Source organism: Plecotus auritus (genome assembly GCF_963455305.1).
Source record: "Plecotus auritus genome assembly, chromosome: 12".
Taxonomy (NCBI): domain Eukaryota; kingdom Metazoa; phylum Chordata; class Mammalia; order Chiroptera; family Vespertilionidae; genus Plecotus; species Plecotus auritus.
In genome coordinates this window covers 14,108,761-14,126,709 of record NC_137778.1, presented here as the reverse complement: position 1 = coordinate 14,126,709, position 17,949 = coordinate 14,108,761, and the positions used below count along the sequence as shown (strand labels likewise).

Genomic DNA, 17,949 nt, shown 5'->3' with positions numbered 1-17,949 from the left:
CACTTCTGTTCTGTGAGAAGGCAGAGAAGGAGCTGGAAGTCAGCCCACCCGTTCTGGCCTGAGCACTACAGGTGTACACAGTGCCCGAGATGAGGCCTGAACTTCTGATTGCTCTCTTTAAATGGAAGAGGTTAAGTACGATAAAACTATAGTTCCCCTCCCCAATGCTTTAATTCTGACTTCTCACTGTATCAGAAAAAGAATTTAAATGGTAACATATAATGCATTTCCTTTTCTACACACACACACACACACACACACACACACACACACACACAGTGTGCTGACAAAGTATGCAAACTATATGGCCTGCATCTTCTTGGATCCAAATTTCAAAACTATTGCCCATACCACATGTCTTGAAATCTTTTTCACTACAAACTTTATAATTTTATAATCACAATAAAGACATTATTCATTAGGAATTTGTTTATGGTTATTTCACATTCATGATTTACAAATAATTTTGCTATATCTTAGTAGTATTCAAAGCATTTTCTTCCCAAGAGAATTAATAGTTTCACTGTGTTGACTATAAAATGCAGAACTATAGATGTTCTCAATGAACCAAGTGACTAATATTGGCCCAACATTAATTAAAACCCTAAATGCCATAAATGATATAAAAGAACTAATGTTAAATTTACTGACATTGCTAAATGTACTAGGGTTCTGTAAAAGATCTTGATTCTTAGAAAATACATACTCAGGTATGGAGGGGTAAAATGCCACAATATATGCAGCTTATTCTCAACTGGTTCGAACAGAACAAAGGGAGAGGCCTGATGGTGTGCACAGTGGTTAGAGCATCGGCCTGCAGACCAAAGGGTCACAGGTTCGATTTTTGGTCAAGGGCACATACCTGGGTTGCAGGTTTGATCTCTGGCCCCAGTCAGGGAGTGTGCAGGAGGCAACCAATCAACATCAAAGTTTATATCTCACATCAAAGTTTATATCTCTCTCTTTTTCTCCCCCCTCCCTTCCTCCCTCTATTCCACTCTCTCTAAAAATCAATGGAAAAAATATCCTTGGGTGAGGATTAACAACAAAAAACCTTATAAGAGAAACCCTCACTGCCAATTAATTGAAGACTAAATCTTGGCTATGAATAGCAAGGTCATTTCTCACCTGGATGTTTGAGAGGAAGTTTCCATTTTTGCCAAACAGCTGTGTGAACTGCTTGAACTCCTTTTCAAATTTCTTTACGGTTTCTGCTAGCTGCTGGATTTTACTTTCTTTCCGTTCTAGGCTCTTATATAAGTCAGAAATCTAATAACAGGAATGTGAATGAGGTCATTTAAATGCATGCATACAAATTAAAATTAATATAGTTTATTGCAGGTAAGAAAGTGTTTTGAGGAAAACTATATATATATATATATGTGTGTGTGTGTGTGTGTGTATTTCTAGGAAAATATTTACAGGTAGATTCCTATATAATTCTAGGAAAATATTTGCAGGTGCTTTGAAAAAGACCCGATCCACAGATTTCTCATCAGCTTTTCCTAAGCCTAACCCGCTATGATGGTTCATCTAATGATAGTGACATCACGTGGCTGAATTTACTGACCTGGTTCTCTTCATTCACTCAGTATGCACTTATTACAGAACCACAGTGTGCTGATCACCATACCATGTTAGAGGCCATGTGCATAGTATCAAATAATAGCTGAAATTTGCTGACTGTCTATCATCTGTAATAATAAAAGTGTAATATGCTAGTTAGACCGGACAGCCGAATGACTTTCCAGACATCTTTCCGGATGACCTTCCAGACGACTTTCCAGATGAAGCCAGGGCTGCGAGGGCTGAGCCCCTTGCATCAATTACGTGCATCGAGCCTCTAGTAGCCTTATAATTCATGAGCTCTTTTATCCTCAAAGAACTCTGTGAGTCAGGTATGAATATCAGTCCCATTTTACAGATGACAAGACAGAGGAACAGAGAGTTTAAGTAATCTGCCCAGCACAGAGCTAGCCAGTGGTAGGCAAAACGCACTACTCTCTCAGAATTCGTAATCTATTTGAAAGAAATAACTAAAAATCTAAGCGTGACCTAGACAACTCTTCTCTCAGCCTCATATCCACTCATTCAGCAATACTTGCCAACTTAAATTCCTAACACACAACAAAACAAACAAAATATCCATTTCTCATTTCACCTCATCTTGTTTCAGCCTTCAGAACTTCCCACCAGGACTGTTGCAACGGCGGCATAATTGGTCCTACACTCTCCCTCACACATGTGCCAGAAGGGTGCTCTATGGGAGCCGGGACTGGCATGGATCCCACAGGCCACTCTAACCCCAGCAATGGGCCTGGCACCAGTAGGTGCCTGATAAATATTTGTTGAATGAGTGAATGAATGCTTCTTGTCTTTAATCTTCTTTTTCTCCAATGCATACTCCATATGGTGTCCACAATAATATGAAGAGACAGATCTGGTCTTGTCACCCCCACGTACCTATCTCTAGTGGCCTTTTACAGGCCATCCAGGGCCCTACTGGGTCTTCCCTGGCTGCCTTTCCAGCCTCATGCCCATTCGCATTTCACATGCGCCCTGCCCAGTGTGACTACACAATTTCTATTTCCCATCAAGCCTTGCTCTCTCAGATACTTTCTCCTCCATCTAGAAAGTACTGCTTTCTAAGCCTCCACTTAAGAGCATATCCTCTCAGAACTACATTTCCTTACTAGGACCACCTACCCAGGCCACCTCACAAGTTCCATGACACCGTGACCATAATCTAGTGTATAACTTACCCTCATTACTCTTACTGCTTTTTGTTGTTGTTGTTATTTAGTTTTTTTTTTCCTTCATTAAATTGTTGGTGCTACATCTCATTTCTTTATCCTCAAAGACTCACAAAGTGCTTGGCACACAGAAGGCATTATGAATGAAGGCACAAATAGCTTGCAACAACCATCTGATCTCTGACCCAGAATCTACTAAGATCCCAAGAGCTGACTTCCACCTATGCACCAGCCTTATCTCCCTGAAAAAAAGCAAACTCAGGAGTCTCCCCACCCTCACATCTAACCTGCTCCTGACCACTACCATTTTCCTTGCTTTCTACGCTTGCAGCATCCCAATCCAATCTCTGAATGTTTCCCAGTACGCTCTTTCCATTCCCACTGACACAGCCTTGATCGATCCTTCCCCATCCCCATCACCTCTTCCAGCATCTTGTCTCCACCTAATATTGAAATGCTGTGCTAAGAGCTTAAATACATTACCTCATTTAACCCTCACCACTGAGGAAATCGGGGAAGAGAGAAGTAGCATCCTCTAACTCATGGGACTAGTGGGGAACCAGTGCTGGAACCCAGGCATTCTGGCACTGAGCTCTCGCTCATCAATTTCCTGGCTCTGCTGCTACACTGTCTAGTTTATTGTAACACCCTTCTGCCTGGTCCCGCTGTCCTCATTCTCTTCTCTTCTCTCCCTCTATCCATCCTCCATGCTACTGCCAGCTGTCTTACTTTCTAAAACCAAACAAACAATCAGCTGGCCAAGTATTTTTCCAATGTAAAAGCCTCCATTAGTTCCCTATTACTGACAAAACATTAGTTCAAATTTTTGGCCCTTAAATCCTCTCTAGTATTAGGCAGAATATTAATGAGTGAAAAAATAACTGAATGCATCAAGTTCAAACACGTCTTAGCTCACGTGCAAGGCCACTGCAACCTGGATCCAACACACCAGACTTCCGGCCATTCCCTGTCGCTCACTTGGGTATCTTTCCACCCCAAAAGCACATTTCCTTGAAACATCAGCCTCTCTCATGCCTCCCCGTGTTGGCACAAACTTTCCCCTTCTGGGATGTCCTCTTTCCACGACATTTTAACTGACGGACCTTCTCTTCCTTCAAGATGTAACTCTGATGTCCTTTCCCAACTCCCCTGGAGTATGCTGACGCAACGTCTGAACCCAGACATCGGGTACCCCCACAGCATGTCCTGTGAGGCTCGGCAACTTACCTGTCTACATTTTTGTGAGTTCTTCCGCAGCTTAGTGGTCCTAGTCACTAACATTATACCTGACTTACGGGAGGTGTTTGTTAAATGAATGGATGGACGAATGAGGCAATGATACAGAAAGAACTTGGGAGTGGCTACCAGGCAGCATGGTTTCTACCAAAGTTACAGTTCCATCAGACTTTCTAATTTTCTCCGGGATCTCACCCTAGAACTCACACACGGACTTTAATCTGAACTCAGACGTCATAAAATAACCGGCAACAGAAAATCCAGCTCCCTGTCTGCAGATGGATGGTGTTCTTCCCAAGGTGAGCTTGAAAAGTCTGATCCTCTGAGATGTGCTAACAAGACAATTAACTCTTATAATAATTACTCAATAAAATCATCATCTGCACACATACTTTCACTTGATAATCGCAACTCGGTGAACTAAATATGTACGTGGGCATTTATCAGGTTGCAAAGCTTCTCAAAGGCAGGAGTTAGGACTTACTACAAAATACATAAACCCATAGTGCCTAGAAGAGATTGTCAACTGTTATTTCACGGTAATATAGGCTTCGTTTAAAACATCAGACACCTCCTAGGTGCCAGGTATCATTAATTAAAAGGTGTGTGGAGAGGCTGCAGATAGGACTATGGGACATGGGTTTGAGATCGAATCCCGACACAAGTTACAAACACATCAAACTTTCTTTGAGTTGAGTTACTTCCTCTGTTGAACGAGGATCTCAAAGGCATCTTCCACTTCTAATATCCTACAATCCTATGACTCTGTCTGGCCACTTAAATAGAGAAAGGCCTACCTCCAGTCGACTTACACGGAAACAGAATATAAGAATACCAAGAATGGCAAATCCCAGCAAGTCTGCTGCCCCCCTTTTATATTTGAACCCTTGACTATTCATTTACCTGTTCTTCTAATTGGAAGTTCTTTTCTAAAACGAGAAGCATGTGGTCCCGTAAGGCTGAGTGCTCATGCTGCTGCAGGTTCAACCGTTTACCCTTCAACAGGAAGAGAAAAATAAGGCAGGAGGTGGAAAGTGTCCCCAAACGAGAACGGTGGTGGGATACTCCGCTGAAACAGAACTTTAACAACTTTGCTTACTTGGCTCAAGGTGGGTTGCGGGAAAAAATGGCCCTCCAGTCCCCTTTCCAGCGTTAAGAGTCTACAGTACCCATGAGACAATTTTAAACTTACAGGGGCAGAGAATCAGGCCACTACCAAAATTCTCAGTGCTGATTTCCTTCCTTGCCCTGAGAATAACGAGTGGGGCCAAGTAGGTTTACAGTTGTGAGTACGCGAAACACAGAGTTTATTCTTGTATTATGTAAGATAAAGTTTTAGCGATCACATTGCTAAAGGCCTTCTGTTTATTGTATATCTGCAGGAGTATTAATGGGGGCTGAGGCTGGGAGTTTCCAGCCTTAGGGGCATAATTCCCCATGTTAATTTTATTTTGAGATTGGTAGAGTCTGAACCAAATTTCTAGGGAGATTGTATTAGGGGGTTGAAGTTTGTGTGCTGCTTGTGGGTAAGCTCCAGGGGGATGTCACTTCCCGAGTCATCTCAAACTCTCTTATGTGTTTCTTTTCTCTCCCCGGCTGCCCAATACAGCCGTGAGGACTTAGAGCGCTAGGCGACCAACTTTTACGTGCTCATCCCCACATGAGTTAATTACTAATTTTTGCCCTTGTTGTTAATCCTCACCCAAGGATATTTTTCCATTGATTTTTAAAGAGGGTGTAAGGGAGAGAGAGACACACAGAGAGAAACATCAATGTGAGAGACATCAATTGGTTGCCTCCTGCACACCCCTGATTAGGGCAGGGATCAAGCCTGCAACTGAGGTACGTACCCTTGACTGGAATCGAGCTTGGGACCCCCTTCAGTCCCCAGGCTGATGCTCTATCCACAGAGTCAAACTGGCTAGGGCAGGAGTCAGTTATTTAATTACAGTTGAATTGGACTTCCCTATGGGGCTCCTGTATATCGTGAGGGATACCTCTGATACCTCTACAGAGATTCTTAGTTGCCTAAGAATACCCAAGATCAGAGCTGGAGGAGGATGTGCCCCTTATCTTTGGAACCGAATAAGTTCAGGTTCTCATTTACCCAGCAAAAGGTTTTGTTCAGACCTTCAGAAAGCAATTCCAATTGAAAAACCAGCCACCCTTCCCCGTCCTGTCCATCATTATACTGACCCTTTTCTTTAGCCTAAGTTATTTCAACCCCTTAACCTTTAGCTCCACCTTGAGGATTTCACAAAACAGCTCAAAGAAAGTCAGCCTCTTACTTTAAAACAGAGAGGTCCGGATTTCCATGGAAAACTCATTCAAGTCCACCATTGCAAAGCAAGAGGCCAGTGGGCCACAACAGGCCCCTGTTTGTACCTAGTACAGTCCACGTCTGCAAGGTGGCCCTGGATGGGATCCTCTGGAATCCTGCTGCACTACACCATAATAAAACAATCCGAGTACTGGTAAGGGTATCCGAGTTACGGCACCATAATGCTGGTGGTGAAAATGGCGCCAGAATGTTACCAATGACTGGACCTTGGTTCAGCAACATCAGTACTTGAATTCTGGCCAAGAAAGAATTCAGAGCCAAGGCTCAAACTATAAGGAAGAGTTTATTTAGAAAGTCAGAGAGGTAGAAGAAATGGGCTCAGGAAACAAGTTACAGAGACAAAAGAAGGGCCCTTTGAGCTTAGGAGGAAGAGAGGTAAGGCAAATGTGCCCGGGGGCAGGGGGAGAGGGAGGAGAAGGAGGTGGAGAAGGCATAAGTGTGCTCCATAGAGAGAGCTGCTATTCTTATATTACTATTTATTAATTATTGTCTTCTTTGCCATACGAACAACTATAAACCTACTTTTGCTCCACCCTGTATATGACTGTGGACTAAATGTAATTATTATCATCTTTCAACTCTTCCCACATAAAACCTATCTCCTAGGTGAATTAGCTCCCGATCAGTTCTAAGCTAGGTTAGTTCTCCCTCCTGCTAAGCACATTTCCATTCTTCTATCACCATCTTGCTATCACAGGCTGAAGGTATGCAACCTAATTATAATTCCAACCCAAGCAAATTTATTGCCCTCACAATCATTGCAAAGTGCCTATGTTACCAATAAAACCAAATCTTAGAGATTCTGGGTGATCCATGAATTCAAAGCAAACATTTGTCAGTGATTTCCCTTCTGTTTAGGGTTGGCCCCTTGGCCAGAGAATAAATCCCTTCCCCAGCTTTGTTACTGATGTAAATTCTAGAATACAATCCAATTGGAAGTTTGGGCCTAACTATAAAGACGATTTCTTTCAGAGCTGGAAAGCAATTCTGTATTTCATGCACTGGAAAGGTAAACCCTACCCCTTATAGCAAAGACAAACATATAGCAAATATATATGCATATATATATATATATATGCATATATATGTATATATATACAAATATAAATATATATTATATATATTTAAGTATATATTACATATCTCCTGTTGGTTCTATTTCTCTGGAGAGCCCTGACAAATACAATTCCCAGTCTTAAAGTTCTCGTAAGTGAATGTCCTTTTGCATCCCAGATGGAATCGAAGAGTACAAGGAACTCACCCAATGAATTATATAGCAGAATGTAGAGGCAGAAACAAAAAGGCGCTCCATACCTTTACAGGACAGCCATAGTGCTTGAAAGGACAGTCTTGTTCCGATTCAGGACACACAGCCAGGTGTTTATCCACCTACGAAATGGACAGCCTCACGCTACAGAAGCTCATCGGCCATTCTCCAACTGTCTGGTGTGACTGCAGCAAGCAGGGAGCCAAGGGAGGCTTGGGAAGAAGGGCGGGAACAGGAGAAGGAAAAGGCGATGCTAAGGCTTGGTGGGGGGAGTGCTATGGTGAAAACGGACGAGAATTCTCGGGAATGGGAGGGGAAGACAGAGACATGGTTATCATGGGTGTCACCGAAGCCTTGGGCCTTCGCCTAGGCGGTTTGTCAGACACACCCCATCATGATTGCTAAAACCTTATCTTACATGAAATCTACTGAGAGAATTATTTACAGTTACCTCAGTTCTGGGAATAACCCGCAGACACTTGTTGGGACAAGACACTGGGTACTCGGGACACAAGTTTTCTTCATGATTCTGAAACAGAGGAGGTGTGATGAGACAAAGCCACCTTTGCTTTCCAGGGTTCCCTTTTACGCCCTCAGAGTGTTTATACACATGTCTCTCTGGGAATCTATGTATGTGGCTTACCGTCAGGAAGGTATGGCCTACTTCCAGAAAGGATTGCATATAGATGGCCACTTTCTTGGTATAAAGGAGTTCAATTCCATTAAATTTCCCAGTTATTCCGAAGGAAGTCAGAGGGCACAGGACTCCAAGAGGGCAGGCTGTGGGAGTCATCAGTGTGGCTCCTCTGGCACAGGTGAAGGTGCCCATGCTCTTGTTTTATGCCTACAGTCAACCTCCCCGGTCAGACCACAGCATCCCGAGGACAGACAGTACCGCCACCTCCTTGTGACCCGTCTCTAGCGTCACTCCTTGCACACTCATCCTCAGCAGGTGCCCAAACAATATTTTTGCCAATGATACATGAATACCACCAAGAAGGCTTCTGTCCTTCACAGAACCTCTCTCACATAAAGTTATTCTTTAGACCTAGTATTTCTGTACAAAAATAAATCCAGAAAGGTGGGCTTCTGGTAGCCCATCTGATTCCCTGTGATCACTCAAGCAGAATTCAGCTCCATAAAGGTGAGGAATCTTTTTTTTTTTTACCTGTAGATGGATGACTACCACCTCCTTTTTGCAATAAAGGCATTTTTCCTCTCGAAACTGGCAGTCTGCGCTCAAGTGTTCTTTCAGATCTTTCCGAAGGACTGGTTGCCGACAGCTCTCATTGGAACACTGCACAGCTTGAAATAAGCACTGCTGAAGGTGCTCCTGCGACAAACACGGAACAGGGCAGTGGGAAGGGAGGCGCTGAAAGGCCTAGGGAGAGCGCTAGGGGGCGCCGGGAGGAAGGACGGCCCTGCCTGCGGTCTCTGAGCGCTGGACAGAGGGCTGCTTGGACCCAGGCTGTGAAAGGCAGCCTTGCGAGGTGGGAGTTCGGAGGATGCGGAAAGATGGGGGAATCAGGAGGTATAACAAGTTTATTTTAGATTACCTAGGAACGTGCTCATATTCTCAGGTTAGTTCTTGAATATTTCCTTAAGGCTTGCCAATGAATTGACCAGATCTCAAGAATATTTTTTTATTTCCTTTGTGCACTCTTTATCCCCACCCCTAGCACCAGGCACTAATTTGCAGATGGGAAAAGCCAGGACAGAGGGGGAAAGGGGAAGAAAAGAAGGGATTAAAGGAAGAAAAGGGAGGGAGAGGAAGCTGGTCCAAAAGTGGTCAAGAAAAGGAAGTAGAGGACATATAGGATCCACAGGCCCACGAGGCTGGGAATGGCCAGTCTTACAAGGTCAGGAAATGTTTTTAACTGGAATATAGGAGAATAATGACATTATCAGTGTTCATTCTAGTTGTCTTCACATTAGAGATTTATGAAAACAGGCATATTTTAATAGAACGTTTGAATGACTGTAAGTTACTGTGATTCTGACAAGTTATCAAAATCCTAATAAGGTTGTCTGCCTGAAAAAAATCCTTTAAAACAGGGTCGGAAAGCTATAGTCCTTGGGCCAACCTGGCCTGCTACTTGTGTTTGTAAATAAAGTTTTATTGGAAAATAGCCACATGCCTATCTATTTGTTCTCAGATGATCTAGCCTCTAAAATGGGAAAGCTGAGCAGTTGTGACAGACACTGCAAAGCCTAAAGTATTTACTGTCTGGCTCTTGGCAGACACAGTTTGCTGACTCCTTCTCTGAAGGAAAAAAAAGGAGCAAGGAGTTTTTCTATGGGAGATAAATAAATACACCTATTTTCCTCTGCCTCTGCTGGTAAGAAACAAATGGTGATGACAACTGAAATCCACATCTTATCCAAAATTCACTGACGTTACCCTCAACTCATCAAAACAGTCAGCGTTCATCAGGACTCTGCTATCTGTGAGATCCCCCACCCTGTCACACAAGGTGGGGAGGACAGGGAATGAGGGGAAATATGAAAGAAAGAGGTGAAAAGAAACCAGCCACTGTCCTCTAGAAGCTCATGATCTGGTCACTAAAGCTGATCCCTCGTCCACTTGAGCCTCGTTTCTCTTTCAGGCTTAGCAACAACACAAAGTTGGAAAGAGGCTCTGCTTCGGGACCTGACTATTTGACTATCAGAGCCAGTGGCCAGGGGCTGTCATAGGAAAACACAGCCAAGTTCCGTGAACCTCCAAAGAACTCCCTGGGCTAACAAGGAAATCATTTGCACATTTATAAGCTCAGTGCCTGCGGGGTCTGGAGGTCTGATGGAGAAAAGAATGTGTTCCAAAATGTGTGGGCGGGAGTGGAAAATCTCAGCAGCCTCCGAGCAATTCCCTGGAAGCTTGGGATGCCTGAGCCTTATTCATTCGTAGTGTGATCACACCTGATAGGGGCCTGCCATGGCGGAGCCACATCTCCAGCCTGAATTTCACAAGCTTCCCGCTGGATGGAAGAGCTGGGTAGGACAGGGTAGGACAGTTTCATCCGATAGGAAGCTCACGCCCCTTCACTTCCCCTATACCTTTTGTTTGCATCTCATAACAATGCTTCACCTTTAAACTCCATCCTATCTCTGTTCTGATCTTTTTTCCGCCTTAGATCATAAATCCGAAGAGGCCAGGGCCCACAGCTGCTGGGAAGCAACCACTCTGGCATCTGCAAACGCCTCCGGGCAGTCATACCCTGGCTCCCACCCTAGGGACCCCAAATCCTTCACAGTTCCCCCCAAAGGACATGCCCTTGCTTAAGCGTTCCTTTTGCCCAGCATATCTCACATCTTCACTTTTGGATCCATGCCCCTAACCCACAATGTAAGGCCTCTTTCGGGTAGCACGTCCTCCATGCCTTCCAGATAGAGCAAACCTCTTCACTCACAGCTTAGCCCTTCGCATGCTGTGCTGCAGAATTTCTAGGTAGGAATTCTCTGAGGGCAGCCCGATGACCGTCCCCCCACCCCCATGCTTAGCCCAGTAACTATCACAAAAACAGTGTTCAATGCACGTCACTGGAAATTGGCGAAGGCAAATGTTGTTCGTAATACCAACCTGGTATCGTCCCAGAATAATCTTGGCATTACACCCAGGAGCATTTTTGCAATATACATATAAATTGAGGACTTCCCTTTTGCAGCAATTGTCTTTAAACACCTAAAAGATAAACATGATAGGTCTCACACCAAAGCTCTAGAGCAGCATGAATTATTATTAACTTGGTCTTCAAGTACATCTCAGAAGTCGGGTGGAAACTTCCAGACAGTGGTTGGAATGGAAATGTCAGATTCAGCATCATAAAAGGAAAAGCTGTCTCAGATACATACTTCTGATAGGCCACTAAACATGAAGGCAGAAAATCAATGTCCAGAGAAGCTCCTGGTGAATTTGACCCCACATCCTCAAAGGTCAGGAGGTGGGGCTGTGGCTGAGGGTGATGCTTTCAGCTTCCTGTCCCAGCAGATGGGTTTGTATTAGTCATCAGGTAGCATCACTGAAGCTGTGCTGACTTGCTATTTCAGCACAAACCAGGGGTCGGCAAACTTTCTCCATAAAGGGAGAGAGAGTAATATTTTCAGGTTGGCAGGCCACGTTGCAATGGTCTCTGTTGGAACTATTCAACTCCACCATATACAATACTTAAATAAAGGGGCATAGCTGTAATCTAATAGAACATTTTTTATGAACACTGAAATACAATTTTCACATGATGCATAACATTATTCTTTTTAAAAAATATTTTTATTGATTTCAGAGAGGGAGAGAGATAGAAACATCAATGATGAGAGAGAATCACTGGAGATACAGCCCACAACTCAGGCATGTACCCTTGACTGGAATTGAACCTGGGGCCCTTCAGACTGCAGGCCAGTGCTCTATCCACTGAGCCAAACCAGCTAGGACTATAACATTATTCTTACTTCTATTAAAACTTTTTGTTTTGAAATAGTTTAAGACTCACAAAAAGTTGCAAAAATAGTACAGAGTTCCTGTGTGCACTTCTTCTGATTTTTTTCCAATGATTTAAAAATATAAAAACTGTTATTAGCTCACAGGTTATACAAAAATAGGTGGCTGGATTTGTCCCAACAAATCCCGAGCTGCCACATTCCACCCCCTGGCCCAGTGTTGAGGCAGGCACCAGTATAGCACTGCCCTATGCTCGGCCTTGCAGAAGGCATCGTAAGAGCACAGCGTAGGAGCATGTATCAGACAGGTGTTCAGGTCGGGGAGAAAACTGCCCGGCCGGTATGGCTCAATGGTTGAGCATTAACCCATGAACCAAGAGGTCACCAGTTCAATTCTCAGTCAGGGCACATGCCCAGGCTGTGGGTTTGATCCCCAGTAGGGTGTGTGCAGGAGGCAGCTGGTCGATGTTTCTCTCTCATTGACGTTTCTATCTCTCTATCCCTCTCACTTCCTCTCTCTCTAAAATCAATAAAAACAAATTTTAAAAAAATAAAGGAAGAAAACTGAGCATGACCATAGCTTAGGTACAACTAAAAGAACATGCAAACAAACAAAATATAAAGAAGGCTTCATCAAAATGAAAAACTTGTGCTTCAAAAGAAACCATCAAGAAAGTGAAAAGATGACCCACAAAATGGGAGAAAAATATTTGCAAATGATATATCTGATAAGAGACTTGTATCCAGAAGATCTCTTAAAACTCAACAACAAAACACAAATAAAATAACCCACTGAGAAAATGAGCAAGGGAAGTGAATGGGCATTTTTACAAAAGACATATACAAATGGCCAACCATAGGAAAAGACGTTCAACATCATTAATCATTAGATAAATGCAAATCAAAACCACAAGATATATCTTCATACCCACAAGGAAGGCCATAATAAAGAAGATGGATGATAACAAATCCTGGCAAGGATCAGGAGAAATTAGAACTCCCGACATTGCTGGCAGGAATGCAAAATGGTGCAGCTGCTTTGGAAAATACCTAGTCTGGCAGGTTCTCAGAGTGTTAAACATAGTTACCATCTGACCCAGTAATTCCACCCCAGGTATATACCCAAGAAACATGTACAATTTACAAGTAAACTTTAAGACATGTGAATTCTAGCTCAATAAGGCTGTTGTTGGACATAATAACCAAAGGAAGTATTCGCAATTAACCAGATGAGAAAGTGAATTCCAGGAAACAGGGTGTTTCATTTCTCCAAGTGATTCAGGATAGCTGGAGCCGGGATAGGAAGGGGGAAGGAAGAAGCAGGAGAAGAAACGTGGGGAGTCAATAAAGATCCAAACAAGCCTCTCAGACAGCGTCAAGAGTGGGGTCCGACCTGACTCCTCAGCAGAGGTATATGGGCCCCAGGGAAGACCGCCCCCCTCCCCCCCACCCCCTGCTCCCGCTCTCCTGCTCCAACCTTGAGGTCCAATCAGGACACTGGCTTCTCTATCAACTAGAGACTTGCTAACCCAAAGCAGTGATTTTCTTACCTCATGAGATTTAATAACTTCCTTATCTACAGGGCAGAGCGGCACTGCATTTAATTCTCTGGAGAGAAAAATAAAAATAGAGCCAGAATTAAGAGTTGACCTTGACAGCTCTTCAGCACTCTGGCCATGCTCGGCCCCCTAACGTTCCCCCGAGAAGCCCAGGCCCTGTCTTTTTTTTTTTTTTTAAATATATATATTTTATTGATTTTTTACAGAGAGGAAGGGAGAGAGATAGTTAGAAACATCGATGAGAGAGAAACATCGATCAGCTGCCTCTTGCACACCTCCCACTGGGGATGTGCCCGCAACCAAGGTACATGCCCTTGACCGGAATCGAACCTGGGACCTTTCAGTCCGCAGGCTGATGCTCTATCCACTGAGCCAAACCGGTTTTGGCCCAGGCCCTGTCTTTACTCATGCTATTCCCTCTCCCAGAAGGCTCCCAGCACCCCAACTCCAGCACCTCTCCAGCCTAAAAAACTCCCCTTCGTTCCCAGGACTCAAGTCAAATAGTGAGTCCCCAAGACAGAGTTAAATGCCCTCTCCATTCCTTTGCTTACACTATACCACCGCCTGTCTGCTTCACTGGATTGGAATATTCTAGAAGGCAGAGACCGGGTCCTGTTCCACACTGGACCTCCAGCTCTCTAACTCTGGACCCTAGAGGTTAGTTTAGCAAGGTGCCTGGCACACACGGGCACCGAATGAACGAGGCCATGAATGAATGGGCGTGTGCTGCAATAACCCCCTTTCTCAGCTGGGCAGGATACAACTTCCTTCCTGCCCCTTGATTAGCCCTAAACGCCTGCTTTTTATGTCTCTCCTGGTCTGCTCCCTCAACAGGGCACGAGCCAGGCTTTCCAGCCCCCCAGGAAAGAACAGCCCCCCTGCCAGCGAGATTGCTCCTGAACGCGATGCCACCGCTGCCTTAGGCAAGGAAGGGCCAGGGTGACTGCAGGCCCTTGGGGAACACAGACTGCGCTTCCAGGCTTGTCCTCACATGCAAACAGGCGTGGTCTGGGTTTCAACCAAAGCTGAAAAGGGTCAGCGAGCGGCAAAAATCGAAGATGGCTCCGCAGGGTCTCACTGGAGGGGCCTGGGAGAGCCCCTCCTCAGATTTATGGTTCTCACAACCACGATGACAGCTGAGAGGCCACACGTGACATTGAGAGCCCAGGACACCCCCCTCTGGTCTGGCCTGCTGTGGCCGGAGCTGACCGGCCCACTCACCTCAGGGCCAGGATGCAGTGCTGGCAGAAACGGTGCCCACAACCGGTCTGGTGGGGGTTGTGAAGCACCGAGTGACAGAAGGCACACTTGTATCGCTCTTCTAATTGCTCCACGAACCGGTACTCAGTGTGGTGCTCGAAGTCCAAGGAAACGGAGTTGCCGGAATTCTGGCGGATGAAACCACAGGGGATGCCGCCTTGCTCCTCAGGATAAGCCATTCTGGGGGTCAGGGGGACAGAAGGAAAACTGTGTGCCCACACCCAAACAACTCCAGCACCGGGAGTTTGGCTTACTGAGCATCCCCCACATGGTCACTCTGCTATGACCTTGTGGCCACAGTGACAGCCTTCTGCCACTGGGGGGCTCCTGCAGAGGGCGAGCAGGTGGGAGGCTGGACCAGGTGTCTTCCAGCAGGGTTCCAGGAGATTCAGCCCTTGGCCCATCCTCCTTTTCACAGGAACGCTAAATTATTCTGTCAGTTTGGCCACGTGCTTACACAAAATCTAGCCAGGTGTCAACTACATTCTAAGCAAACTCTTGTTGTGAATTCTCTTGCACTCAACCGAGAGAATTGAAACAAACGTTTTGTTAGCGTTTTTTTCAGAAGCAAGAACCACACCCCCCAACACATTGCTTGCAGTGTACAGTAACGTCATGGAACGCTTCCCGGAACTGCCGCAAAACAACGGATCACAAAACCAGTTTTACCATAGAGCAGTGGATATAAGCAAGAGTGAAGTTCTTACAGCATCTCATCAACATTATAAAAAAAAATGATGTTGTTATTCGAGGACCTGCTGTAAGTAGATAAAGCACCACCACCCACATCATTTCTCACCTGAGCTGAGTAAGAACCCATTAACTGCTTTCCCCTCCAATCCCTTCTCCATACAAAATGCAAGTGTGAGTGCCGGTTATCTCGGTTATATCTCCCCTCCTCACTCAATGGGTTTCCAGGGGGAAAACCTTAAAGCTGAGCAGTCTGCAAGAGTGCATCCTTCCCACCCGCCAGCATCCTGGGCTTCTGCCTCCCTGCTTTCTGCATTCTAGCCATGGGCATTCTTTCAGTTCTTCTATTACACCATGCTGTCTCTTGCCACAGGTCCTTTGCACAAGCTAGCACCTCTGTCAAGAGTACTTTCTGCGTTTCTTTCTAGTCCCCTTCACTTAGTTAACTCACATTCATGCTTCAAATTTCATTTCAAGCTTCATATTCTCGAGTAAGCTTGCTCTTTTCTTCCTGTTCTAACAGCAAGAGGCCACTCACCAGTCCGGAGAACATGCATGGCCCTCAGGGAGTGGCTGGGGGCTAGGGTGGGTGGGATGTGTCACTGTATAATTCTTTTGAAAAAATTTTAACATGAGTGCATTGCCTATTCAAAAAAAACCCCCAAACATATAAAAACAAAAACTAAACATCCGCTGTTATATCCGTCATAAAACCAGGTTCCTTTCCTTCATAGCAAGACATGATTTGAAACTTGACACGTGTGTGTGTATGTGTGTGTGTGTGATTGTTTGATTTGTATCTGTGTTCCTCAATGGCACACGGATGGCATCTGGTCTTTCTTGTTCATTGTTGCATCTCCAGCTCTTAGCACTGAGCCAGGCTTGGAGAACAACTGAGCTATTTTTTTGGAATTGATGTTATTAAATGAACATTTTGAAAACCCTCAACAGAGCTGCTGAAGTGACTGTTGACCTCTGACATAGTGATTCTTAACCTTTTAAGAAAGAACTTCCCCTTGCCTTTGAACATTCGATAAAAATTCTAGGCCTTCTCCCTGTATAATAGCACACACGCCTGATGTCTGGACCTTTAGGGGCCCTCTGAACCCACCAGTGTCCCCCAGAAATACGGTTACTTCGGCACAGTGCCAAGAGCGGGGCCTGGGGCTAATGAAGGGGAAGCCATCTGGGGTGGTCCCTGGGGGCGATGTACTTCCACAAGGCTCGGGTACAGGAAGGCTTGGCCTCGGCCTTGCTTCCTTTGGCTTGCTCTTGGGATTCCTCATGATGCTCTTGCAGCTGATGAGGTCAACTGGGTCGGGGAGCAGCTGTGTGGCCTGATCTGAAGGCGGCTCCATTCAACCCTCAGCTCTGCTCAAGCCAGCTGCTGGCCTCTCTCACTGCCGGAGGGGTCTGAGTCTGGGGTGTGGCCCAGGTGCAGGGAGCAGAGGAAGCAACTGGCCTCTTTCAGCAAATAACACTTTCTCTCCGGAGGAGTCCAACAGGCCTGGGGAGGTATTTGTTTTTGTTCTGGGGTTTGAGGCTGAAGCCCGTCCTTTTCTTCTCTGCATGTGTTTCCTGCAGAACGTAGAGGGTGGTAGGTGATATAAGATGTGATTGTTCCCCTTTTTAACATGGTTTACTCTTGAGATTTAACATGCTAGTTATGAAGGCCAGCAGGCAGAGCCCTGGAGTTGCATGCGCCACCCCAACAACCAAGACCCGCCTTCCTCTCAGGGAAGTGCAAGACCAGTTCCCAACGGCCCCACTGCCCTGTGTTCTCTAGTCCGAGGGAGGCTGACAATGCACACCCTGTACCTCTCTCGGTGTCTCTCTTGAGACCAGGCTCCTGTCTGTGTCGCACGGCCTCTAAATCTGGACTCAGAGATGCACCCTAAAGCAGCAGGGTGTTCGGCCCCCAGGACAAGGCAGCAGGACGTACAACACTCAGTTCGGGTTTCCCTCTGCTACACTCGATCCTCTTTCCTGTCCTAAGAATGTAATGCACTCATCTGTGCGTCTGTCCATCTCTCTCTACAATAGCGATTCTCAAACGTTTGTCTCAGGACCTCCCCCCTTTAGACTCTTAATAATTAAGGGGCCAAAGACCCAGAAAAACCAGCTCAAAATAATAAAGAAGTAGAGCAAAATTGGAGGATTGACACTACTTAAATTCAAGACTTTCTATAAAGCTACAGTAATGAAGACAGTGTGTACCGGTAAAAGAACAGACAAGTAGGTCAGCGGAGGAGAACAGAGGGCCCAGAAACAGACCCGTGTAAATACAGACACCTGCTGTCTGACAAAGGAGCGAAGGCAATACAATACTCAAGGACAGTCTTTTCGCAGATGGTGCTGGAACCCCTGCAAGTTCACAGGAAAATGAATCCAGACACAGACTTTACACCATTC

General features: G+C 45.2%; 1 protein-coding gene across 3 annotated transcripts in view; it reads right to left on the bottom strand.

Moving 5' to 3' along the window:
• TRAF5 (TNF receptor associated factor 5) overlaps window positions 1-17,949 on the bottom strand; it is a 43,219-nt gene that overhangs the window by 3,960 nt on the left and 21,310 nt on the right. For 2 of the 3 annotated variants that reach the window (XM_080648446.1, XM_080648447.1), the window contains exons 2-9: window positions 14,809-15,027; window positions 13,579-13,636; window positions 11,175-11,276; window positions 8,766-8,930; window positions 8,049-8,126; window positions 7,645-7,719; window positions 4,893-4,985; window positions 1,129-1,269 (exon numbers count right to left, since the gene is read on the bottom strand). In XM_080648446.1, the coding sequence (XP_080504572.1) occupies window positions 1,129-1,269; window positions 4,893-4,985; window positions 7,645-7,719; window positions 8,049-8,126; window positions 8,766-8,930; window positions 11,175-11,276; window positions 13,579-13,636; window positions 14,809-15,026 (930 nt within the window). In that variant the 5' untranslated portion in view covers window position 15,027. The remainder of the gene's footprint in view (window positions 1-1,128; window positions 1,270-4,892; window positions 4,986-7,644; window positions 7,720-8,048; window positions 8,127-8,765; window positions 8,931-11,174; window positions 11,277-13,578; window positions 13,637-14,808; window positions 15,028-17,949) is intronic. The other variant, XM_080648448.1, reaches the window with a different exon arrangement.